This window comes from Trachemys scripta, chromosome 3, assembly GCF_013100865.1.
Source record: "Trachemys scripta elegans isolate TJP31775 chromosome 3, CAS_Tse_1.0, whole genome shotgun sequence".
In the NCBI taxonomy this organism is placed as follows: Eukaryota; Metazoa; Chordata; order Testudines; family Emydidae; genus Trachemys; species Trachemys scripta.
The window spans coordinates 117,202,056-117,229,156 of record NC_048300.1 but is presented as its reverse complement, the minus strand read 5'-3'; the positions used below and the strand labels follow the sequence as shown (position 1 = coordinate 117,229,156).

General features: G+C 41.3%; 1 protein-coding gene across 1 annotated transcript in view; it reads left to right on the top strand.

The window, feature by feature from the left end:
* Positions 1–6,018: 6,018 nt before the first annotated feature.
* The window catches only part of LOC117875005 (amine sulfotransferase-like), a 28,248-nt gene continuing 7,165 nt past the window's right edge, over positions 6,019–27,101 (top strand). The window contains 5 exon segments of the mRNA XM_034765817.1: positions 6,019–6,196; positions 7,108–7,316; positions 9,146–9,272; positions 12,141–12,235; positions 14,564–14,744. Of these exon segments, the coding sequence (XP_034621708.1) occupies positions 6,034–6,196; positions 7,108–7,316; positions 9,146–9,272; positions 12,141–12,235; positions 14,564–14,744 (775 nt within the window). The 5' untranslated portion in view covers positions 6,019–6,033.

The following is a 27,101-nucleotide window of genomic DNA, read 5'->3' as shown; positions in this document are numbered from 1 at the left end:
GCTACAACAGTGCCATGCAAATGCCTGTTCTCACTTTTGAGTGACATAATTAAAAAGTGGGTAGCATTATCTCCCCTAAATGTAAATTAACTTGTTTCCTTTAGCGATTGGCTGAACAAGAAGTAGGACTGAGTGGACTTGAAGGCACTAAAGTTTTACATTGTTTTGTTTTTGAGTGCAGTTATGAATAAAGCAAAAAAAAAAAAAAAAAAACCCAAAACCCACATCTTATTTTTTGGGAACTTCAAGGAAATTTCATATTTCAAGAAAATGAAAGAAAAAGCTCAGAAAAACTAGAATAGACTGGAAGACCTAATTATGACCACACACTCCCATGTCAATTCTGTAAGATCATGTGAAATACATTCTCCGGTCTTACAGATGATTTAAGTAAATGGCTTCTTTTTAGTGGCATTCCAGACTAAAAGAAAGTGGGAGTTGTGGGTTCTGAGACCCTGGAGTTAAAATTGTCACTTGGGGTCTGAAATCACAGTTGCCAACTTTCATGTAGTAAATAAGCACCCCAACTTTCACAATAAGCGAAAAATTAAGCCAATCCAATTTTAAAACAAGCCAATCCCTAAAAACCCCAACATTCTATGTGACTAGATCCCCCCGGCATGCAGTCTGGGACTGTGATGGGCCTGCTGTGCAACCCTGACTCCCACCCCACCCCCTTGCTCCTTCTTACCCCCATATGCTGGGAGCCAATCAAAAAAAAGAAGCAACAAGCTACAAGCCAAACAAGCAATAAGCTACTAGCCAAAAAGCAACTCACAAGCCAATTAAGCCAAAAACAAGCCCAATTTCTGCATTTTTTCCCCACGAGTTTGGCATGTCTGCCTGAAATGTCTCTCTTCGAAGTAAACTGCAAAACTCCAATAGTTTTCAGTGGGCACAGGGTTGAGCCTCAGAGGTGTGCTTAGTGTCAGTTTATACACATCAGCAGATGACACTGGCATCTTACTCAAAATCAAGGGTAGGCAATGCCTTCCCTATGGGGATCTTCCCAATCCCTAAACCACCCTAGCAGAAATGTTCCTTTCTACAGTTTAATCCCATGCTCCAGCGATAGGGTTTTAACTGCCATCTTTATGTTGATGACTCTCAGATCTACTTCACCACCCCTTTTTTTTCCCCTCTTTCCATTTTTCCTGTCTTCCTTAATCACGCTGCTGGTAAAAAAGTTGGAGTGAAAGTGAAAACTACTATACTATCATTTGAATAGTTTTACTGTTGAGTTATTTAATTCAGACATACTCAGGAAATTTGGGTCATATTACCATGTTTTTATTCAGACATTTTGAATTCTTTTCACGTTTCTAAGAACTACCCTGTTTGGTAATCTTTCACTAGTGGTCAAAGGTTGGAAGAGCTTAAAAGAAAAGAAAAAAAACAGCAACATAAAATTCCAATCAGGTTGCACACCAGCTGTAAAGAAAGTATTCTCCCCTTTCTAGGAGTGAATATCAGTCTTGTCTATTCAAGTTGAAGGCAGCAGTGTGGGCTTGTGTCTTCGAGCAGCAGAAATAGAGCAGAGAAGTTAAATATTTTATTATATAACATATTACTAAAACATCTCCATCAGTAAATCTGTGAATGAATTAAATATCTTATAAGCTTCAGCAGTGAATTGTATGCAGTGGAAATATTTTCCATCACTGTTCTTTGGCAATAAACTGAGTGGCATGGGAATTGGATCCTGAAATGCTTTTTTTGTGCGTGTGGTTATCCAACAAAGAAGTCACAACAACAGTGTGTGTTAAAGAGTTGACTGATGAAAGTAAATGTAATTTAAGCCATCATTTGTTTTACAGTATCAGCATCATGATGAAGCTTTTAACTGGTAGTTCATAGTTCCTGCTGTGTCAGCAGAGGTGGATGGAAAAGTTAAAGGAGAAACAGGTTTGTATACGTGTACAATTGTTGCACCTGGCTGGCCATTCAACATATCAGTGCTAGAATTTGAGATTTGTAGAAAGGTTATAACTCTTGAACTCCTGCATATGAGTGACCACCCTAGACCAGTCCTTTTGCAGTGACCTCAGGAGGTCATCTAGTCCAACCCCCTGCTCAAAGCAGGACCAATCCCCAACTAAATCATCCCAGCCAGGGCTTTGTCAAGCCTGATCTTAAAAACCTCTAAGGAAGGAGATTCCACCACCTCCCTAGGTAACCCATTCCAGTGTTTCACCACCTTCCTAGTGAAGAAGTTTTTCCTAATATCCAACCTAAACCCCCCTACTGCAACTTGAGACCATTACTCCTTGTTCTGTCACCTGGTAGCACTGAGAACAGTCTAGATCCATCCTCTTTGGAACCCCCTTTCAGGTAGTTGAAAGCAGCTATCAAATCCCGCCCCCCCCCCATTCTTCTCTTCTGCAGACTAAACAATCCCAGTTCCCTCAGCCTCCCCTCATAAGTCATGTGCTCCAGCCCCCTAATCATTTTTGTTGCTCTCCACTGGACTCTCCAATTTTTCCACATCCTTCTTGTAGTGTGGGGCCCAAAACTGGACACACTACTCCAGATGAGGCCTCACCAATGTCAAATAGAGGGGAACGATCACGTCCTTCGATCTGCTGGCAATGCCCCAAAATGCTGTTAGTCTTCTTGGCAACAAGGGCACACTGTTGACTTATATTCAGCTTTTCGTCCACTGTAACCCCTAGGTCCTTTTCTGCAGAACTGCTTCCTACCCATTCGGTCCCTAGTCTGTAACAGTGAATGGGATTCTTCCATCCTAAGCGCAGGACTCTGCACTTGTCCTTGTCGAACCTCATCAGATTTCTTTTGGCCAATCCTCTAATTTGTCTAGGTTCCTGTGTATCCTATCCCTACCCTCCAGCCTATCTACTACTCGTCCCAGTTTAGTGTCATCTGCAAACTTGCTGAGAGTGCAGTCCATGCCATCCTCCAGATCATTAATGAAGATATTGAACAAAACCGGCTCCAGGATCGACCCTTGGGGCACTCTGCTTGATACTGGCTGCCAACTAAACATGGAGCCATTGATCACTACCCATTGAGCCCAACGATCTAGCCAGCTTTCTGTCCACCTTATAGTTAATTCATCCAGCCCATATTTCTTTAACTTGCCAGCAAGAATACTGTGGGAGATCATATCAAAAACTTTGCTAAAGTCAAGGAATAACACGTCCATTGCTTTCCCCTTATCCACGGAGACATTTATGTCATCATAGAAGGCAATTAGGTTAGACAGGCATGACTTGCCCTTGGTGAATCCTTGCTGACTGTTCCTGATCACTTTCCTCTCCTCTAAGTGCTTCAGAACTGATTCCTTGAGGACCTGCTCCATGATTTTTCCAGGGACTGAGGTGAGGCTGACTGGCCTGTAGTTCCCTGGATCCTCCTCCTTCCCTTTTTTAAAGATGGGCACTACAGTAGCCTTTTTCCAGTCATCCAGGACCTCCCCTGACCGCCAGGAGTTTTCAAAGATAATGGCCAATGGCTCTGCAATCACATCCGCCCTCATGGACTTGTGCTTGTCCAGCTTTTCTAAATAGTCCTGAACCACTTCTTTCTCCACAGAGGGCTGGTTACCTCCTCTCCATGCTGTGCTGCCCAGTGCAGTAGTCTGGGAGCTGACCTTGTTCGAGAAGACAGAGGCAAAAAAAGCATTAAGTACATTAGCTTTTTCCACGACCTCTGTCACTAGGTTGCCTCCCTCATTCAGTAAGGGGCCAACACTTTCCTTGACTTTCTTCTTATTGCTAACATACTTGAAGAAACCCTTTTTGCTACTCCTAACATCTCTTGCTAGCTGCAACTCCAAGTGTGATTTGGCCTTCCTGATTTCACTCCTGCATGCCTGAGCAATATTTTTATACTCCTCCCTGGTCATTTGTCCAATCTTCCACTTCTTATAAGCTTCTTTTTTGTGTTTAAGATCAGCAAGGATTTCACTGTTAAGCCAAGCTGGTCGCCTGTCATTTATCCTATTCTTTCTAAACACCAGGATGGTTTGTTTCTGCAACCTCAATAAGGATCCTTTAAAATACAGCCAGCTCTCCTGGACTCCTTTCCCCCTCATGTTATTCTCCCAGGGGATCATGCCCATCAGTTCCCTGAGGGAGTCAAAGTCTGCTTTTCTGAAGTCTAGGGTCCGTATTCTGCTACTCTCCTTTCTTCCTTGTGTCAGGATCCTGAACTCGACCATCCCCTGGTCACTGCCTCCGAGGTTCCCATGCACTTTTGCTTCCCCTACTAATTCTTCCCTGTTTGCGAGCAGCAGGTCAAGAAGAGCTCTGCCCCTAGTTGGTTCCTCCAGTACTTGCACAAGGAAATTGTCCCCTATGCTTTCCAAAAACTTCCTGGGTTGTCTGTACACCACTGTATTTCCCTCCCAGCAGATATCAGTGTGTTTGAAGTCTCCCATGAGAACCAGGGCCTGCGATCTAGTAACTTCTGTTAGTTGCCGGAAGAAAGACTCGTCTATCTCATCCCCCTGGTCTGGTGGTCTATAGCAGACTCCCACCACGATATCACCCTTGTTGCTCGCACTTCTAAACTTAATCCAGAGTCTCTCAGGTTTTTCTGCAGTTTCATACCGGAGCTCTGAGCAATCATACTCCTCTCTTACATACAATGCAACTCCCCAACCTTTTCTGCCCTGCCTGTCTTTCCTGAACAGTTTATATCCATCCATGACAGTACTCCAGTCATGTGAGTTATCCCACCAAGTCTCTTTTATTCCAATCACATCATAATTCCTTGACTGTGCCAGGACTTCCAGTTCTCCCTGCTTGTTTCCCAGGCTTCTTGCATTTGTGTATAGACACTTAAGATAACTCACTGATCATCCTGCTTTCTCAGTATGAGGCAGGAGTCCTCCCCTCTTGCACTTTCCTGCTCGTGCTTCCTCACAGTATCCCACTTCCCCACTTACGTCAGGGCTTTGATCTCCTTCCCCCGGTGAACCTAATGGAGTGGGGGTCGAGCACTCAGGATGTCAGGGCCTCTGCATAAGCTACCGACCTAACTCTGTCGTGTAGGCCAGACCTAAGTCATGTCACTGAACTCGCATATGCAATTATTCTTATTGAGCCTTGTATGTTGTCTAATGACACTAACAAGGGCTTTTTTCCCCACATACTTACTCTTCTTTGTTAGTTGTATACCACAAAAAAAGACATCTATTATTGGAAAGCCTTAAAGAGAGAGACCTGGGTATCAATTCACTTAATCTGGTAAACTACATGGAGATTTCCTAAAACCTGTTCCAACTCAATTACTGTACCAGACATATGAGGTGAAATCCTCTAGAAGGTTATTTTATTCCCATTTCGTTGTCTCTCTACTTTCTGTTGGAAGGGATGTAACCAATGTGCTCCACTGGCACATATGTGGCATGATACCACTGATTTACAGGTGAAGAACCTTATAAAATATAGCAGCCAAAAATAAAATCAAAGAAAACTCTTGAGAGAAAATAAACTTCCTCTCCCTCCCTCCTATTTTGCTGAACTTATGTTACTAGACAAGAGGGACTGGGAGAAACATATTAAACAGGGAAATATGAGAGAGAGCATCAGAAATAATAAGATGGTGTGAACAAAATTTCCAGCTACAAAATTAATTGGAATGCAGCCTCATTACTCTGGTTGTGCACAAGGACTAAGTCATAGCACATAGAAAGCACTGGACTTTGTGGTGTGCTCCTTGAGTAGCGCTGACTTTAAGTGCCCATTTACATGGATTCTGTGAAGTTAGATAATTCGTTAAAGCAATATTGGTGCCTAACAATACCAGACACTTGTACAAGTAAATAACTCAAAGACAATGTATTACACAGCACTTTTAGCTGCAAAAGATATTCTGTTCTCATGCCAGTCCCTAAAAATGCTATTTCTGTACTGTCATTCAGTTTGCTGTTTTTGTTAATATACATTTTCCTATCAAAAAGGGATCTGTTTTGTTTATATTGTACTGAAATTTTTGTCCTGAATGATAGATAACACCGAAATAAAAATGATATAAAATTATGTTTTCTAACCAGCAAATTCTTGACATATGAATGAAACTGAATTAACAATGGAGCCATCAGAAGAATTTTTGTTCAAACATAAAGGTTTTTATTTCCACCCAGGCCATGTTACACCTGAATACATAGATTCACTGGAGGATTTTGAAATCAGAGACAGTGATGTATTTGTTGTTACTTATCCAAAATCAGGTAAGACTGATTGCTTGATTCCCTCCCCAGATTGATCCCAGTCCTTCAGAGTATTCAAACCGACCTAATTACATGTACTCAAGTGATCAACATTTTTGTTCTCAGACTTCACAGTATATATTTTCTTAAAACAAGAATAGCACCTCTTCCAGCCTATGAGGTTTGAGAATTACTTGCAGCTGAAGTTATAATATAGCAGAACCAACTCCTCTGTGACAAGCTCAGAGAGAAGGACTCTTTACCTCATTGTATAACTAAACATTTACAGTAAAGCTGTAACACAGCTTTTGACACTGACCAATTCTGGTCACTGAAGAACCCTTGGCACTTCTTAATAGAGAATTCCTTGTATCGCTGAGATGTCATGTAACATGCACAGAAAGGACAGACCAGTGTGAGCCTTCTCCATGAGGCCTGAAGTAGCACTGGTGTTCTTCCACTGCGGGGGTGGAATAGGGGTACTTAAAAACTCTCAGAACAACAGTATACAGGGTGCTTTGGATAGGGCCAGTGAATCCACTGGCTATTACTGTACTGGACAGTCATGTGGCAGGACTGAGGCTACATAAGAGGGTGAAAAATAGTCTGTAGTAATTAGGGTGACCAGACAGCAAATGTGAAAAATCGGGTCGTGGTAATAGGAGCCCATTTTTAAAAAAGCCCCAAAAATCGATCGACCAGGACATAGATAGATACAGGTTTTTTAATACTAAAATGTACAAAAGTATAATGCTTTTTGGATTCTCATCCCTGCTGCATTATGGACTCCCTTTAACACAAATTTTTGTACTTTATTTATAATGTAAAATGAGACAGTTTTGAAGAGATTGTGATTATGGCAGATTATGACATGACATTACAAATAAAATTAGCATTAAAACTGTTTCAAATAAGGCTATTTTCTTTCCCAGGGACTGTGTGAATTCAGAATATTTTGAGCTTCATTTATCATGAAGGCCATCGAGATGGAACAGAAAATATGGAAATAATAGCCAGAGTCCCATGGCTGGAGTATAACATACATAATATGGATTATGTCCATCGTCCATCACCTCATCTCTTTACAACTCACCTGCCTTACTATTTAGTTCCAAGAGATCTGAGGAACAGGAGAGCAAAAGTAGGTGATACTATTTTTACAATTTAATTAACATTACCCAGGAAAACTGGTAGCTTTCACCAATAAATCAGTCTAAATCTTCTGGGCCAGACTGTCTGTCCTCCCACAACAACCCTTCCAAAAGCAAATCTCCCCTGCATGGGGATGGGGCTCACTTCCTCCAAAGCCCCATTCCATGTCCCTAGACCCAGCCAAAGGGGGGAAAACAAGTTCAATCAAGACCTCAGGACTTCAGTGTCCAGTTTCAGTGGAGATCCCATTTTTCATGGAACTGCTGTGCTTGGCCTCTGAAATGGAGCTGCTTCTTCCTCATCATGACAGCTCCCCCTAAAAGGGGCGTTAGTGATGGGTTATGATCATTACAGTCTGCATGTTATATTGTAAATTACAGTGTTTTTGTTGTTGTGGGGCATGTAGCTATGTGACTATAAGCTCTTATGTTAACCATGTTTTGCGTCTCCTGAATCTTTAAACATCAGGAAATTTCTTGCTAATGATAGGGGTGTGGACTGTGCCAGATGCAGCTCAAGAGGAAGGATCTCCCAGGGTCAGGGATTCGCACCGAGCTCTCTCTCATGGAGATGGCTGCCCCGCCCTGCTGTGTTGCTTTCCTTAATCTAAACAGACAGTCATTCACACCGAAGGTGTGCGGTGCTGGCCTGTGAGAATTGCCTTGTGGGAGCGAAGCCAATCTCTTACATTGCTACCTGGATCTCCCATGAAAGGTGGCATGTGCTGTGCACCCACTTCCCCCAGGAGACTCCCTTCCCAGTCACCCTTGCAGCTTCCTTATCTCTTATCTCTGTTGCAGTAACACCTATGATAAAATGAGCAGATGTGTGGTACAGAGCTTGCACCACATGAGCTCCATCAGTGCAACCTCTCAATCAACAGGAACCTTCCTCCTGATTTGCTTTATAGCTCAGCCCTATTTCCCATGCAGAAAGAGTCCTACAGTTACAGGGACAGTAAAAGTAAATGGAACAATAACATCTCCTAAGCTGCACATAGCACAATTTTAACTACAGACATTGGAAAATCTTGTATTGCTTATGTATATTTTACAGGGCTCATGTAGATTTTCACAATTTTAAGAACATGTTGCTGGTGTAGGGAGTTTTTCTCTTCATGGCTTCTGGCTGGCTGTTCTTAGTGTGCACCACCATATGGCTTAGCTGTCTGTGTGGTTTTCCAGAAATTCTCAGTTCCCGATTGTTGGAGAAATTGGTTGAGATGTGCAGCAATGCATGATAGCATTACTTTTTAAACATTGTATCCATTACAATTCTCTAAAAATATCTCTAGCTGCAATTTTTTTTGAAAGAGCAAGAAATTCATGCTTACTAGGATTCATGTTTAAGGATATGTTTTTTACTGAAATACTTTACCAATAAACTAAACACAACACACACAAATAAATATCTGTTGTTGACTTAACAGTGTTTGTATTTTAAAAGAACTCAAAATCAAATGAATTTATTAAAGTTTAAATTCTTTTCAGATAGTACATCTGCAACTGCACTCCCTGTTAATTTTTGTGCTGTTTATTATCACATTTCCCATGATTTTTAAATGTTTTTGCTCCTCTCTTGCTGTGTGAAAGACCCATGTAAACAACTGGAAATAACGTGAAGACCTGATTCTGCCCACGCGGCAGCATGGCTGCAGGGGAAGTGGGGACAGCAGGGGACGGGATGGTGGCTAGCCTTACCGGCTGGCAGCTCAAGTGCCGGGCAGGACTGCCCTGCGGGCCGGATGTGGCTCCCGGGCCGTAGCTTGCCCACCTCTGCTTTAATATAACTGAGACTGTCACTCTTTTTACCTTGCAGGTTATTTATGTAGCCAGAAACCCGAAGGATGTTGCGGTTTCCTATTTTCATTTTTCCAACTTTTCAGTCATGCTTGAGACAATACCAGATTTTAATATTTTTCTGGAGAGGTTTTTAGCTGGGAAAGGTAAGTTTCATTTACTGCTAAAAGGCTAAATCCTGCTCACTGACCACAGCCTGAATAAACTATCTGAGTGGGTAAATTACGTAGAAGGTGGAGCTGGTCAAAATCCTGGCCCCCACCTCACCACCTGGGGTGTAAGGTGGCAGTGAATACAGTATTATTCACAGCTCATAATAGAGATTTTGTGCAAAGGTAGTCCAGGGGAGCTGCACAGGCAAATGCATTGCACCAATAAAGTGCAAGTTGCCTCGTGTATCTCAATTGGGTGTTCACTTTGAAACCTAACAATGAAGATTTCAATACATTTCAACTCCACTTAGGTGCTCAGATAACACAGGTGAGGAGATGAGGATGAGCGCTATGCAGAGAACACACAGAAGTAATTTTCTATTAATTTTCTGGTTTAGTAGTTTTCCACAACTGTTATGCCTATCCGGCAATTCCAAACCACTACTTATACCTTCCAAGGAGCCAAAAGACTCAGCTGTAACCTATCTAGCTCCTGAGTTCTCTCTTAATATCTCTGACAATAGTAAAATAAATTCTACACATTCTTCTATTATGGTAATTAGTGAGACTGTCTCATCTGCATAGGATCTTTTGGGCCTGAATCCAGCCTCTTCTCCCCTAAGCTTTGAATCCACTGCCTCTTTTGTCCTGTGTAGAATCACACTACAGATGATTTTCCCTACAACAGAGAGTAGTGTGACTCCTCTCTAGTTATTGCCGTCAGTGAGATCACCCTTTTTAGATAATCTGCCAACGATTCCATGTTTTCACTTGTCAGAAGGAGTCTCTTCTCCCCAGAATTTAGAACAGTTCTGTCAGTTTTATTAGGGTAGTGGGGTCAAGTTCTTTTAGCTTTTCTGCTGCGATTTGATCATCACCTGCCATTTTGTTGTTTTTCAGCTTCTTTATTGCATCCTGTATTGCTGACATCTCTGTTGCATCAATGTTAATGCCAAGTAGATAATGTTCACATGTTTCATCAATATCTGGTGTTGAGCTGGGACTGAGTCTGTTGTGGACTTGTCTGAAATGCTCTGCCCATCTGTCGTTCTGTTACACCTCAGTTGTAAGCCTTTTTTCATCTTGGCTTTTTCTTGGCCCATTTCCTGTTTGAAATGTCCACACTTTTCACTGCGTTGTCTGTCTGCTTTCTTGTACTTTTCCTTTGCTTTTTGCAGTATTTCGTTTGTCTTAGCATTCAGGAGTTTTCCTTTCAGTGCTTTTCTTTCCTTGTTGAGATGCGACGTCTCTTGGCTTATCCAATCCTTGCTCTGTGTGTGCTGATACCAGGCAGTGACTGCTGCAGCTTAAATCACATTGTCTCAGAGCACTGTGCAGTTTTCTTCGGGTCCAATCTCTATCTCACCTTCCTCTGCCTCTGTCAGCACCCCAAATCTGTTCCATAGTTCACACTGGAATTTCTCAGAGCACACTTTTGTTTTCAGTTTTATATTATTGATTTCTTTGCTGCGTTCTGTTTAAAGTTGGTCTTTCTCAGTTTTAATTTCAGTTTGGCAATGCAAAGATTTTGGATGCTCCTGTCATCTGTGGCTTGATGTGCCCTTGCATCTTGGACAGATGACCTGAATCTCAAACTGATGTCGATGCAATTGATTTATTTTTTTTTTTTGTTTTGCCATCTGTCAAATTTCCTGGTTCTTTGTGTATGTCTCTAGAAGGGAACGGGGTGCTTGCAAGAATTAAGTCAGACACCAAGCACAATTCAGTGAATTTCAGGTTTCCTTCATCATTGATATCATTGACTTTCAAAAGGTATTTGACAGCCTGCATAGGCATGCATTGTGGAATATTCTTCAGTCCTGCGAAATTCCAGCTAACCCCGTCAACACCACCCCGGCCGTGTACAGAGATGCAAGGTTGCTCTATAAGTGTGAACAACCTGAAAACAGAGTGGTTCATTGTGGACACTTATGTGAAACAGGGCTGCATTTTATTTTGCTTTTGTTTGGCATTTCCATAGACAGGATAATGAAGAAGTGTATTAGTAACACAAAAACTGGTACCCAGATGTCAAAAGCCTACATGGGGAACAATGGGGAACCATCCAGCAGATAAAGGTATAATACAATTCAATGGCTGGCAGTTGAACCTAGACAAATTTAGACTGGAAATAAGGCATAAATGTTTAACTGTGAGAGTAATTAACCACTGTAACAATTTACCAAGAGTCATGGTGGATTCTCGATCAATGACAATTTTTAAATCAAGAGTGGATGTTATTCTAAAATATATGTTTAGGAGTTATTTGGGGGATGTTTTATTGCCTGCATTAGACAGGAAGTCAGACTAGATGACCACAATGGTCCCTTCTGGCCAGAGAATATTTTAATCTATAAATCTATCAATTTAATTCTAGGTTTGTGATCACTAATCCATCAAAAGCAATGGAAAATATTATCTATAAGTAAATAATCCAGGACATAAAAGTGCAAATATGTTGTGCTGGGTGCAGGTTCCATTCTATGGTGCTAGTGGATTCTAGAGGTAACAGTACAACTTGTATTAGTTATCATGTAACGGTCTGTCTGTTTGTGGAAAAAACAAAACTTGTCCTCAGATCCCTAGATTAGAAAATGGACTTGGCTTGACCTTTATCTCATGTTTAAGCCGAAAGATAATCCAGGATAAGGCTGGGAATAAAAACGGGAACTGGAATAAAATCTCTGTGAGGCAAATATCCCCCCAACAGCCGAGGGAAGAGAAGCTGAAAAAAGGAAGTCTGCTCCATTGATTCTGCAGCTGTTCTTGCGTGAGTATTAGGATGCCAAAATGTCAATGACTGAATGGTTTTTCTGTCTGAGATCAATAACGTTTATTTCTATAATTTTTCTCCTTCATAAGTACTGGCTGGTTCCTGGTTCGATCACGTCAGAGGCTGGTCCACCCACAGGGATGACTTCAATATTCTCTTTCTCACCTATGAAGAGATGAAGAAGGTGAGACCAGTCAATGACTTTATATCTGAAAGAAACAGTAAATAAAATGCCTCCATTTTTCAGTCAGATTTTGCTATCCTTACTCACACTGAGTTGTACTTCACCCTGTGAAGAGTCTCGTTGATTTCAATGCCAGTACTTGAAAAAGTACTTCTCAGTGTGAGTAAGTGTGGAAGAATCAGAAACATAGGGTGAGATGTTCAGAAGCACCAAAGTAAGTTAGCCGCTTAACTCCCATTGACATTCAATAGCACATAGGAGCCTAATTCACTTAGCCACAAGAGGTATCATTTGCTTCCTGATGAAGAATATCTGCTGGATGTGAGTATAGTTAGAAAAGATAATAATCTTGCTTTCCTTCATTTCCTTTCCTGACTAGCAGGATGGCAGCTACACAACCCATCCCATGAGGCATCCTAAGGGGAAAGGAGAGATTTTGTTACATTTTAGAACTTCTCAAACTGTTTTTAGAACTGAAGATCTCCTTGTAATTTTTTTGTGAAAAATGATATTTTATTGCACTGTCTATTCAAAACTAGGTTTTTAGTAAATAAAATATTTTAATAACTATTTTGTCGTTTTCAATAAAGACATCTATGTGAAATCTTTGAAAAGTACAGAACACTTCAAAATTCCAATTTTTTTTAGAAACTAGTTTTTCACTTTTCTACCAGCTCATCTAGCTTTTAACTCCTTAACAACTTCACCTAGCTTAGCAGAAGTCAGATTTAAACTACTTTGAGTGTCCATACATGGGTTTGTTCTGGTTGAACTAAATCAATTTTAAACTGATTTTAGTCACACTTTATAAACAAGATCTGGAGTATCTGAGTGCACCTCTTAGCTAAATAGGTAGTGATGCGGCAGCATCCTCTCTGCTGACTTCAGCAGGAAGCATGTTGATATTAGCAGTAAGGCTGATTAACAAAGCGAGGAAAGTCCCTTCCCATTAAGAGGTCCAACTCCTGATATATATATTCATAGATTCCAAGGCCAGAAGGGACCATTGTGATCATCTTGTCTCACCTCCTGTATAACACAGACCGCAGAACTTCCCCAAAATAATTTCTACAGAAGATCTTTTAGAAAAATATCCAATCTTGAGTCAAAAATTGTCAGTGATGGAGAATCCACCACGACCCCTTGGAATATTGTTCCAGTGGTTAATTACCCTCACTCTTAAAAATGTAAACCTTATTTCTCTTCTGAATTTGTTTAGCTTCAACTTCCAGCCTTTGGATTGTGTTATAATTTTCTTTGCTAGACTGAAGAGCCCATTAATAAATATTTGTTCCCCATGTAGGTAATTATAGTCTGTAATCAAGTCACCTCTTAAATTAAATAAGAACATAAGAACGGCCATACTGGGTCAGACCAAAGGTCCGTCTAGCCCAGTGTCCTGTTTTCCGACAGTGGCCAATGCCAGCTGCCCCAGAGGGAATGAACAGAACAGGTAATCATCAAGTGATCCATTCCCTGTTGCTCATTCCCAGCTTCTGGCAAACAGAGTCTAGAGACACCATCCCTGCCTATCCTGGCTAATAGCCATTGATACACTGAGCTCTTTGAGTCTGTCACTGTAAGGCATGTTTTCTAATGCTTTAATCATTCTTGTGACTATTCACTGAACCCTCTTCAGTTTATCAACATCCTTCTTGAATTGTGGACTCCAGAACTGGACACAACAGGGGTCCTTCTGCTTCCAAAATAGGTTGCCAAAGATAGACCAAAATACAGATAGCCAGAAAATTATGACAACCCTTGTCTTACATGGTGCTAGCAGTTGTAATCACAGTCACAGAAATGAGTCTTTTCTCTCTTGATTAGGCCATGAGGATGGGTTGGCTAATGACGAAGGAATATGCAATGGCTTAACTTGCTACTCACCTGTCAGTTTTCAATGCTGCTGTAGCCTCTTAAAGTGAATTAATATCTTGCTTATGAAGTAATATAGTAAGACTGAAGGTCCCAAATAAGAAATCACCTTTATGCTATAGTGCTATATCCCTATGCTCAGTTTCCTTTATTTAAGTACACCTCTACCCAGATATAACGCTGTCCTTGGGAGCCAAAAAATCTTACCGTGTTATAGGTGAAACTGCGTTATATCGAACTTGCTTTGATCCGCCAGACTGCGCAGCCCCCCCCCCCCCCCCCCCCCCCCGGAGCACTGCTTTACAGCGTTATATCCAAATTCGTGTTATATAAGGTCGTGTTATATCGGAGTAGAGGTGTATCCCATTATCCTTTACTCTATCATTTTATTTAGTTAGTTCTTTTATTTTCCTAATTTGGGAAACTGTTACTTTGAAATAATGTTCATTTCAGGATCTCAGAGGCACTGTGCTGAAAATCTGTAAATTCTTAGGAAAGCAGCTAAATGAAAAGGAGCTGGACACTGTTGTGGAAAAGGCTACATTTGATAAAATGAAAACTGATCCCAGGGCAAACTATGAGTCCATGCTAGGCAATCTCCTGGAACGAGGCAAAGGACATTTTCTTGGGAAAGGTAAGGCAGAAACAGCCAAAGCTAATAAATATTTAATCCTGCAGATCCTGGCACAGGACGTGTTGAAGCTAGCTGCTTAGGACTTCCAATCACAACTTTCCATCCCCAGGAAACAATTGGCTTCGGGGCACTAAGACTGTTGAGTGAGGGTGTATCGCTGTGGAACAATGCACAGACACCACATCTCACAGATTAAAAGAGAGCTGCGCTACTTTGCTCAATGCAATATCTTAAATGTTTGCCGAGCAAAGTACTGCAGCTTTCTTTTGATCTGGGAGAAAAAAGTCTCAATATTTTTTTAAAATGAAAATGTTCAATAAGGTCTCTTGGAGGGTAACATTCATTTTGTGTCATTTGTAAAAGGGAAGGGTCTTCTTCAAGAAATTAAAACATGTGAACATTAGAGAAAACTGAAAGCATTTCTGTCTAGTGCTTCTGAAAAACTTCACTCATGGTGGGCATCAGAACTGATTTTGTTTGTACAGCTTCCAGGGGTTATTTAGAGTATGAAATTAGCCAAAGAAATAAAATCTAAGGGACAATTCTTGTGGCTGAGAGGAGAGGGGTATTTTTCATGTTGTAGCCCTTATATAGGAGAGTCGTAAATAGATGTCAGGGCTTTGTGGTCTTCTTATACTGCTGAATAGGAGGGGGACTCAGCTAGATGGTAACGGGCACTGTATGGTATGGTATGGAAAAGGTAGAGAACCACTGCCTACTGTTAAGTACAGGATTGCCTGAAAAGGATGTTCAGAGAAGCTCATATTTCTCGTAATAGTAACTACTTCCTTTTCTTCTAAAATTTGCAGTGAAATAAATCAGTACAGGAAGATAACTGAGATGTACAAAACCACTGATTCTTAAAACAGAATTAGTGACATTGTCTAGAAATACTGGGTCAAATTAGTTACACTGCAGTCAAAGTTATATTACCCACACCTTCAGGACTGGAAATGTACCACCAAAGCCCTAGAGAGCTATGTTCTGGGGAGATGAGAGAGGAAGGAATGGAGGAGAAAAGAAACACTGAGGAATGAATGTGATTCTCCTTACTGGGACCATCAAAGTGCATCAAATGCAAGATTTCCATTCACTGTCAGAGGTTTCATGAGTATTAAAAACTGGCAGGTGACTAGCAAGATAAGCCATTAGAAACGTCTTCTTTAGCTAACCCTTCCTCTTGGCCTACCAAAAGAGCATAAATTCATTTCTGTGAGTGAGAATAACATTTCCATCAGCATTTTAAACAAAGGCTGTCATAGTTTTCTGGCTTTCTACATACTGTAGCCACTTTGATTAAGGGATCTGTCTGTCTTAGAGCTACATGAAACAGGAAACATCTCAGGAACTGGACCTCTTAATGGGAAGGGACTTTCTTGCTTTATTTATCAGCCTTGATAGTATTCTTCTCAACTTGCTCCCTGCTGGTATCACCAGAGATACTGTTTCTGCTTTTTTCCCCATTTAGGTAAGAGGTGCTCTCAGATATATGAAAAAACAGAGTGTTAAGTGTAATTAAAAACCATTTGAAATTGATTTAGCTAATCAGCACAAATTCCTATGTTGACAACTCTTGCGTGAGTGTAGGGATATTAAAGAAGGTACTAACAGTGATTCCCCCAAGGGACAGTGACCCCCTCATAATTTGTCCCCCACACTTTAAAATCCAACAGTTTCACCAAGTACAAAAATCTCTTGGGCCTTCTGTTAAAACTTGTAAGCCACTGTCTGTAGAAACCATTTATTATACCTATCCTGTGAAAGATACTTTATTACTATGTAAAACTTACAAACAAGTTAATTGACTTTGTTCCTGAAGTAATTGATACAGTGTAAACAAACACTATAAGCCATTAAGTGACTTTCACTTAATTCAACGGCTCCTATGACAGACCCCCCCCACCCTCTGTGATTAAAGGGCCGGGAGTCTCAAATGAATTAGCACACACCCCAAAAGTGGTGGAGACAGTAAATTAAAATATGGTTAAGATATGGAATGTATGCTGATGAATGCTTGATATACATGAATGGTTAGGGAGGTGCCAGCCTAGAAAGGGAGTATCCATCGGCTGAAAAATGTGTCAAGTGGATGACCAGACAACCCCCAGAGGGTAAACTGGGATCCACCCCATCACCTGGAAGGATGAGAAACACAAACTTTGGACAGTTTTGAGCCACCAGGAATGTGTCCAGGAATATGTCCAGGAACATGCCATCTGCTGATTGAGTCAGCAACAGCAGAATGAAACAGCTCCCATAGACTAACCTAGGAATTAAATCCTATAAGAATGGACTCTCAAGACTGATGATTTTGAGTCTCTGGTTCTGCTGCCAACCTCCAGGAGCATCAGGTGCACCTGACACAGACTCGGCTCCATCCTCATGACCAAGATACCTGGCCAGTAACTTGGCATGAGCAACTTCTAGGCTGATAACTATAACACCTATACAGAACTTGAATGAATGATTGTGTGAATGAATCTCTCTCTATATATGTGTGTGTTTATAAGGAATAAGTAGTAATAGGAATAAGTAGTCAAACAACGTTGTTTACTTTTATCTTTTGCTTTACCATTATATTTACAATAAATGTGGCATCTTTGCCTTATCCCTCTTAATAAGATCCTGCTGGTTTTTATTATACTGGTATAACATGAGTTGGTAAGGAGTCAAAAGATAGAAGAGCTAGCCTCACCTTCATCTCCTCAGAGGTAAGGAAGGGAATATTGAAGTCATCCCTGTGGGTGGACCAGCCTCCAATGTGATCCAGCCATGAGCTAGCAAATACTTATGAGGGGGGAAATTTATGAAAATAAATGTTAATGATCTCAAACAGAAAAATAATTCAGCTCTTGAAATTTTTGCACCCTACTCTTCTCTTGATCACAACTGCAGAATCAATGGAGCACACTTCCTATTTTCATCCTTTTTTCCATTTGCTGTTGTGGGGATATTTGGGCTCTCAGAGGTTTAACTCCAGTTCCTGTTTTTATTCACAGCCTTATTCTGGTTAATCTTTCAACTTAAGCATGAGATAAAGGCCAAGCCAAGTCTGTTTTCTAATCAAGATATTTGAGGATAAGCTTTGTTTTTTCACAAACAGATAATCATTTACATAACTAATACAAGTTGTACTTTACCTCTAAAATGCACTGTGATACTTTAACCTAGTACAACATTTTTACACTTGTACGTCCTGGATCATTTACTTGTAGTTAATATTTTTCATTGCTTTTGTTGGGTTTAGTGATCACAAGTCTAGAACTAAATTCCTCCATATTAACATCCAAAGTCCAATGTACTTTGTGGCAACCTGGACTAAATACCACAGCAAGTATCTTCATGTTTTTTTCAGAACTCCAGTGTGGAAATCAAGGTTCTTCAGCAGCTTCAGCAAGATGGAAGAATTTTATTGAATTCAGCATGAAAATGAACACAGGAACAGCACAATATTCCTGGTCTTATAGATTTAGTTAATAAATTCAATTTTTTATTTATTTTATTTATTTTTTCCCATGCTGGTGCACAGGCTGGAAACTCTTCTATTCCTCTCTGTCACTTGCTGCTGCTTTCATCTGATCTATGGTGTTAAAATCAACTATTTAGTTCTCCCTGCCAAGGGTCCTTCTTAAGGTCTCTCTTGGGCACCCACCTTTCCTCAACCAGTTGGTTTCCACTTGAGAGCTTCATATGGGAGTCTGCATGTTGACATCTGAAGTATATGTCCCAAATATACCCAATACTTCTTTCTAATTCTAGTGAAAATAAGCTGCTGGCTGATGACTTCTCAGATATATTCACTGCTGATGAGGCCTCTCCATCCAGTGTCCAGAAACTTTGTAGACACTTATTTTCAAAGGCACCAATTTTCTGTGTAACATTTTAGTAGATTTCCAGCTCTTGTGGCTGTATTTAGCACTGAGATTACGTTTGGGTTGAAAATTTTCAATTTTGCTTTGGTGCTGTATTAGTTTGATTTCGATGTGTTGTTGAGTTTTGTGAATCCTGTGGGTTCCTATTTTCCTATCCTTGATTCCACTTTCTTCTTGAGGTCTCTGGTGGCTAGTATGGTGATGCCCAGGTAGATGAACTGTTCTACTTTCTTGTTGTTTTTGCTTTCTACTCTGATGTTACTGCTTGATGTCTGAGTTTCCAGGATGTTTTTTTTAACATAACTGATTTTGAACCCAGCTTAGCCTATTGTTTTTGCCAAGTTTTCTTTGTTTGTAACTTTTCAAAGGTGTCACTCAGTAGTTCAATATCATCAGCAAAGACTAGGTCTTCTAGCCATTTGCCATCAGCAATGACCACAGTGTTTGCATTCCCAAACTGAAATTAAAACAGAGGTCTACACTACACACCTATTGCGGTATGACGACGTTGCTCAGGGGTGTGAAGAATCCACACCCATGAGCGATGTAGTCATACAGATCAATCCCCCCTGTGTAGACAGCGCTATGTTGACAAGAGGGCTTCTCTTGTGGACATAGCTACCGTCTCTCATGGAGGTGAAGTTCTTAAGCCAATGGGAGAGATCTCTCATGTTGGCTTAGAACATGGTACAGCAGTGCAGTTGCGCCGATGCAAGTTTGTAGTGTAGACCTGCCCTCAGAAAGCCCAATCTTAAACAGAAAGTGGCAAAGAAAGTCAATAATATAAAACTGAAAACAAAAGCGTGCTTTGAGAAATTCCAACGTGAACTGTGGAACAGATTTGGGGTGCTGGCAGAGGAAGGTGAGGTAGGGATTGGAACTGAAGAAAAATGCACAGTCCTCTAAGACAACATGATTTAAGCTGCAGCAGTGACAGCTCGATATCAGCACAGACAGAGCAAGAACTGGATAAGCCAAGAGACATCGCATCTCAAGGAGGAAAGAAAAGCACTGAAAGGAAAACTCCTGAATTCTAAGACAAATGAAATATTGGAAAAAGCAAAGGAAGAGTACAAGAAAGCAGACAAAGCAGTGAAAAGTGTGGACATTTCAAATCAGGAAATGGGCCAATAAGAGGCCAAGATGAAAAAAGGTTTACAACTGAGGGAAAGACAGATGGGCAGAGCATTTCACACAAGTCCTCAACAGACTCACACCCAGATATTGATGGAACATGTGAACATTATCTACTTGGCATTAACATTGATGCCACAGAGATGTCAGCAGCACAGGCTGCAATTAAGAAGCTGAAAAAGAACAAATGGCAGGAGATGATCTAATCACAGCAGAAAAGCTAAAAGAACTTGAACACGCTACCCTAATAAAACTGACAGAACTGTTTCAAATTCCGCGGAGAAGAGACCCCCTCCTGACAAATGAAAACATGGAATCATTGGCAGAGTACCTAAAAAGGATGATCTCACTGACTGCAATAACTGGAGAGCAGTCACACTACTCTCTGTTGTAGGGGAAATTACCTGTAGTGTGGACAAAAGATCATTCAGGCCCAAAAGATCCTGTGCAGATCAGATAGTCTCACTTAGGACTATCATAGAAGAATGTGTAGAATTTATTTTACTATGTACCTAAATTATCAGTGTGCCATAAGCTGCCTTAGTGAGAATGTTGCATTGTCAGAGATATTAAGAGAGAACTCAGGAGCTAGATAGGTGAAAACTGAGTCTTTTGATTTTTTGGAAGGTATAAGTAGTGGTTTGGGATTGTGGGATAGGCATAATAGTTATGGAAAATTACTACACTAGAAAATTAATAGTAGAAAACTACTTCTGTGTGTTCTCTGTCTAGCGCTCATCCTCATCTCCTCACCTGTGTTATCTGAGCACCTAAGTGGAGTTGAAATGTATTGAAATCTTCATTGTTAGGTTTCAAAACAAACACCTGATTGAGATTAATGAGGCAGATTTCACTTGATTGGTGCAATGCATGTACCTATGCAGCTCCCTGGACTACCTTTGCACATAGAACCTCTATTGTGAGCTGTGAATGTTACGGCATTCACTGCAACCCAGGTTATGAGGTGGGGGCCAGGATTTTGACCAGCTCCATCTTCTACGTAATTTACCCACTCAGTTTACTCAGGCTGTGCTCAATTAGCAGTTAATGAAAGCTTACCTTTCCCAGATAACTCCCCCATTCTTCCACAAAAATAAAATCTGGTACTGTCTGACGTTTGACTGCAAGCTTAGAAAAATGGAAAAAAAGGAAAGCACAAATCAGTAGCAGAGACAGGATTAAACCACTGCAGTTCTTGGATCCCAGAAACCTTAGGTTTCTGGCTATATAAATAACTTGCAAGGTGAAAATGTGGCAGCCTCAGATAAATTAAAGGGACACAATTAACCTAAAAATCTGTGATTTTATAAAATTGCTATTGCTGCAAGTAACACTAAAAGTCACTAAATCTAAAAAAGTTTAGAATAAGTATTTATAAAATATTTTATCCTGATTTTAAAAATATCATTTCTTTTTTGTCTTTGCCAGCACTTTCTGTACAGTCAGTGTCATTATTGTGCTTCCTTAATTCTACAGATCCTCATGCACATGTGTACATGTGTACTGTATAAAGGTGATAGTACCATTGACCTCAATGGGATCATTCACTGTTGTAAGGTTAAGCACATGAGTAAGTGTACTTAGAATCAGGTCTTCAAGTTTTTTCCAGTTGTTTATATGGGTCTTTCACACAGCAAGAGAGGAGCAAAAACATTTAAAAATCATGGGAAATGTGATAGTAAAAAGCACAAAAATAAATAGGGAGTGCACTTTCAGGAGTATTACCTGAAAAGAATTTAAACTTTTCAATAAATAGATTTGATTTTTAGTTCCTTTTAAATACAAACACTGTTAAGTCAGCAGTAGTTATTTATTTATGTGTAGTTTGGTATATTGGTAAAGTAGATGAGTCCAAAACATATAGTCAGAGTAGATTCCTAGTAAGCAAGAATATACTATTCTTTCAGATAATTGGCAAACAGAAATATTTTCAGACAATCTTAATGGTTATAGTGATTACTGAGTAAATCTAACATGCATTGCTGCACACCTCGAGCAATTTCTCCAACAATTTGGAGCTAAGACTTTCTGGAAAACCACACAGACAGTTAAGCCATGCAGTGGTGCACGCTCATGGCATGGCTGATGTGATTAGGTCCTATGATGATATCACTTGAATAGATATGTGGGCAGAGTTGACATCGGGCTTTGTTGCAGGGATAGGTTCCTGGGTCAGTGTTTTTGTTCAGTGATATGTGGTTGCTGGTGAGTATTTGCTTCAGGTTGTGGGGTTGTCTGTAAGTGAGGACAGGTCTGTCTCCCAAGATCTGTGAGAGTGAGGGATCATCTTTCAGGATAGGTTGTAGATCTTTGATGATGCGCTGGAGAGGTTTTAGCTGGGGGCTGAAGGTGACAGCTAGTGGTGTTCTGTTATTTTCTTTGTTGGGCCTGTCTTGGCACATCAGCTATGCCATCAGGGGCTCATTCACCTGCACATCTATCAATGTGATATATGCCATCAATGCCCCTCTGCCATGTACATTGACCAAACCGGACAGTCTCTACGGAAAAGAATTAATGGACACAAATCTGACATCAGGAATCATAACATTCAAAATCCAGTAGGAGAACACTTTAACTTGTCTGGTCATTCTGTGACAGACCTGCGGGTGGCAATTTTGCAACAAAAAAGCTTCAAAAACAGACTCCAACAAGAAACTGCTGAGCTTAAATTGATATGCAAATTAGATACAATCAATTTAGGCTTAAATAGAGACTGGGAATGGCTGAGCCATTACAAACATTGAATCTATCTCCCCATGTAAGTACTCTCACACTTCTTATCAAACTGTCTGTACTGGGCTATCTTGATTATCACTTCAAAAAATTTTTTCCTCTTACTTAATTGGCCTCTCAGAGTTGGTAAGACAACTCCCACCTTTTCATGCTCTCTGTATGTGTATATATATCTCCTCAATATGTGTTCCATTCTATGCATCCGAAGAAGTGGGCTGTAGCCCATGAAAGCTTATGCTCAAATAAATTTGTTAATCTCTAAGGTACCACAAGTACTCCTGTTCTTTTTACGGATACAGACTAACACGGCTGCTACTATGAAACCTTTATTAATTAATTATTTCAGAAATTTTGAAGTGTTCTGTATTTTTCAAAGATGTGAAATAGATATCTAATGAAAACACCAAAATTGTTATTAAAATATTTTATTTGCTGAAAACCTAGTTTTCAATTAATGAAAAACATCAATAGAAATTGCAATCAAATATCATTTTTCACACAAAGTTATAAAATGACCTTCAGTTTTATAAAAAATGTACTTTTGTTAAAAAAATCTTTAGTTCTAAAAGCAGTTTGAGAAGCTCTAAAATGTAGCAAAAATTCTCCTTTCCCTTTAGGATGCCTCCTGGGATGGATTGTGTAGCTGCCATTCTGCTATGCAGGAAAGGAAATGAAGTAAAGCAAGATTATTATCTTTTCTAACTGTACTCACATCCAGCAGATATTCTTCACTAGGAAGCAAATGAAACCTCTTGTGACTAAGTGAATTAGGCTCCTATGTGCTATTGAATGTCAATGTGTATTAAGTGGGTAACTTACTTTGGTGCTTTTGAACAGCTCACCCTATGGTTCGGATTCTTCCACCCTTACTCACACTGAGAAGTACTTTTTCAAGTACTCACATTGAAATCAACGAGACTCTTCACAGAGTAAAGTACAGCTCAGTGTGAGTAAATTTGGCAAAATCAGACTGAAAAATGGAGACATTTTATTTACTGTTTATTTTAGATATAAAGAGATTGCCTGACTAGCCTCACCTTCTTCATCTCCTCAGGGGTAAGGAAGAGAATATTGATGGCATCCCTGTGGGTGGACCAGCCTCTAACGTGATCCAACCGTGCGTTAGCAAAAACTTATGAGGAAGCAAAATTATAGGAATAAATGTTAATGATCTCAGACAGAAAAACCATTCAGTCATTGACATTTTCACATTCTAATACTCTCACAAGCACAGCTGCAGAATTGATGGAGCAGACTTCCTTTTTTCAGCTTCTCTCCCCTCTGCTGTTGGGGGGATATTTGGGCTCACAGGGATTTTATTCCAGTTCCTGTTTTTATTCACAGCCTTATCCTGGATTATCTTTCGCCTTAAACATGAGATAAAGGTCAAGCGAAGTCCATCTTCTAATCTAGGGGTCTGAGGACAGGTTTTGGTTTTTTCACAAACAAACAGACTGTTACATGATAACTAATACACGTTTACTGGCAGCACAGAATGGTACTTTCCCCTAGCACAACATATTTACAGTTTTAAGTCCTGGATTGTTCACTTATAGCTAATATTTTTCATCATTTTTGATGGATTAGTGATCACAAACCTAGAATTAAATTGATAGATTAATCGATTCTATGGCCAGAAGGGAGCATTGTGGTTATCTAGTCCAGTGTTTATCAATGACCTGTTCATGGACCACTGCCAGTCCATGGCAGCCTCCTTGCCAGTCCCTGAGATTTCCCTGACACAGAATATTAATATTTAAAATGTAAAGGGGTTTTTTTTTGTACTTGCATTTTACATCACTCTATTCTTTCAAGTATTTCTCGACATTAAAAAATAATAAATAAATAAACAATCTGGGTTGCCATTAGTTGCCATGGTGCTGATATGCAAAGAACGTTAACATGCATTTGTTGGAAGGAAGTCAACAGAAAGCAGTGAGCAAAATGTAAATTCTGCTACAAATTTTACTTAGCTAACCCACACAATGTCATTGTCAAAGCAGTTACCTCTGGATCGATTTTTCAGAACTGTGGTTCCTGGAGCAAGAGGGGCCAGCAGGGGGAGAAAGGATGACCCTGCCAGATGACTGGTGCCTCCCCATACTGGGGGGTGGGGGGAAGGCACCCGCTAAAGGGGCGGACACATAACCTCCCCACCAGGGCCGGCTCCAGGCACCAGCTTCTCCAGCAGGTGCATGGGGTGGCCGCTCCGGAGAGGGGCGGCAGGTCCAGGTATTCGGCGGCAATTCGGTGGACGGTCCCTCACTCCGCCTGGGAGTGAAGGACCTCCCGCCAAATTGCCGCCGCAGATCACAATTGCGGATTTTTTTAGATCTCGATCGCGGCTTTTTTTTTTTTTTTTGGTTTTGGCTGCTTGAGGCGGCGAAAACCCTGGAGCTGGCCCTGCTCCCCACGTCTCCTCTCTGTCCTGCCCGCAGATTGGGACCCCCATGCTCGCTCTGACTTCCTACTGTACTACCTCCCCGGCACGTTTAGCTGCCCTCCCTGGCAGCCAGGCCTGGGCAGGGAGCAGGACAGAACCACTCCCAGTCGCTGCTCTGCGCAGCGTGGCCAGCTGCTTGGGAGAGAGCCTGGCTGGGGAGTTGTGGCAGCGGCAGCCTGCTCGGCTCAGTTCTGGGAACAGGGGCTGACTCTGAGCATGCTGTCGGGAAGGTGGGGGGGGGGGAGGGGAGCTGCAGCTCATTTGGCCACTGTCCCTGGAAGCTGAGCCTGCATGGGGGCAGCCCGATGCTACGGCCAGGGGTTCTCCCAGACAGGCTGTGCTGCACCAGGGGTGTAGAGCGGCTGAAAGAGGTTCTGGCTCTGCCCTTTCCACTCCCCACCCAGGTGGCTGCTTGGGAGGCACTTGACCCTGCATGCCCCCCTTCCTTATTGGCCAGGGCTAATCCCCAGAGTGATCAGGAGGAGGTGCCACTAGTGGTGAATGACAAAAGGAAGAAAGGAGAGAAGCAGAATCCAAACCCTGGACTTCAGAAAAGCAGCCTCACCTCAGTCCCTGGAAAAATCATGGAGCAGATCCTCAAAGAATCCATTTTGAAGCACTTGGAGGAGAGGAAGGTGATCAGGAAGAGTCAACATGGATTCACCAAGGGCAAGTCATGCCTGACACTATTCTTGCCAGCAAGTTAAAGATGTATGGATTGGCTGAATGGACTATAAGGTGGATAGAGAGCTGACTAGATTGTCGGGCTCAACAGCTTGATATCTAGTTGGCAGCCAGTATCAAGTGGAGTGTCCCAGGGGTTGATCCTGGGACCAGTTTTGTTCAACATCTTCATTAATGATCTAGATGACAGGATGGATTGCACCCTCAGCAAGTTGTGGATGACACTAAGCTAGACAAGCGCTGAGGTACAACCGCATCTGCTCCAACCCCTCAGACAGAGACCAACACCTACAAGATCTTCACCAAGCATTCTCAGAACTACGATACCCACACAAGGAAATAAAGAAACAAATCAACAGAGTCAGACATGTACCCAGAAACCTCCTGCTACAAGACAGGCCCAAAAAAGAAACCACTGGCCATCACCTACAGTCCTCAGCTTAAACCTCTCCAACGCATCATCAGTGATCTACAACCCATCCTGGACAATGATCCCTCACTTTCACAGACCTTGGGAGGCAGGCCAATCCTCGCCCACAGACAACCCGCCAACCTTAAGCATATTCTCACCAGCAACCACACACCGCACCATAACAACTCTAACTCAGGAACATGCAACAAACCTCGATGCCAACTCTGCCCACATAGCTACACCAGCAACACCATCACAGGACCTAACCAGAACAGCTACGACATCACTGGATCATTCACCTGCATGTCCACCAATGTTATATATGCCATCATGTGCCAGCAATGCCCCTCTGCGATGTACATTGGCGAAACTGGACAGTCACTACGCAAGAGGATAAATGGACACAAGTCAGATATCAGGAATGGCAATATACAAAAACCTGTAGGAGAACACTTCAACCTCCCTGGCCACACAATAGGAGATGTAAAGGTAGCCATCTTGCGGCAAAAAAACTTCAGGACCAGACTCCAAAGAGAAACTGCTGAGCTCCAGTTCATTTGCAAATTTGACACCATCAGATCAGGATTAAACAAAGACTGTGAATGGCTATCCAACTACAGAAGCAGTTTCTCCTCCCTTGGTGTTCGCACCTCAACTGCTAGCAGAGCACCTCACCCTCCCTGATTGAACTAACCTCATTATCTCCATACTGATTTATACCTGCCTCTGGATATTTCCATTACTTGCATCTGAAGAAGTGAGGTTCTTACCCACGAAAGCTTATGTTCCCAATACTTCTGTTAGTCTTAAAGGTGCCACAGGACCCTCTGTGGCTTTTTACAGATTCAGACTAACACGGCTACCCCTCTGACACTAGTGGTGAGTGGACCCCATGACAGGCCGCCAGTGCCCATGGGGAGTTAGGACCTAAATATGTTTGAAGATCTTTGCCCTTGTCCATTCTTTAAACTTTTTAAAAACTCTCTATTTATCTGCAACCATATCTATTTATTTGAAAAAGATCAAGCTATTGGTAATACAAGCTCGTAACCACCACAGGACTATATATTCACGTT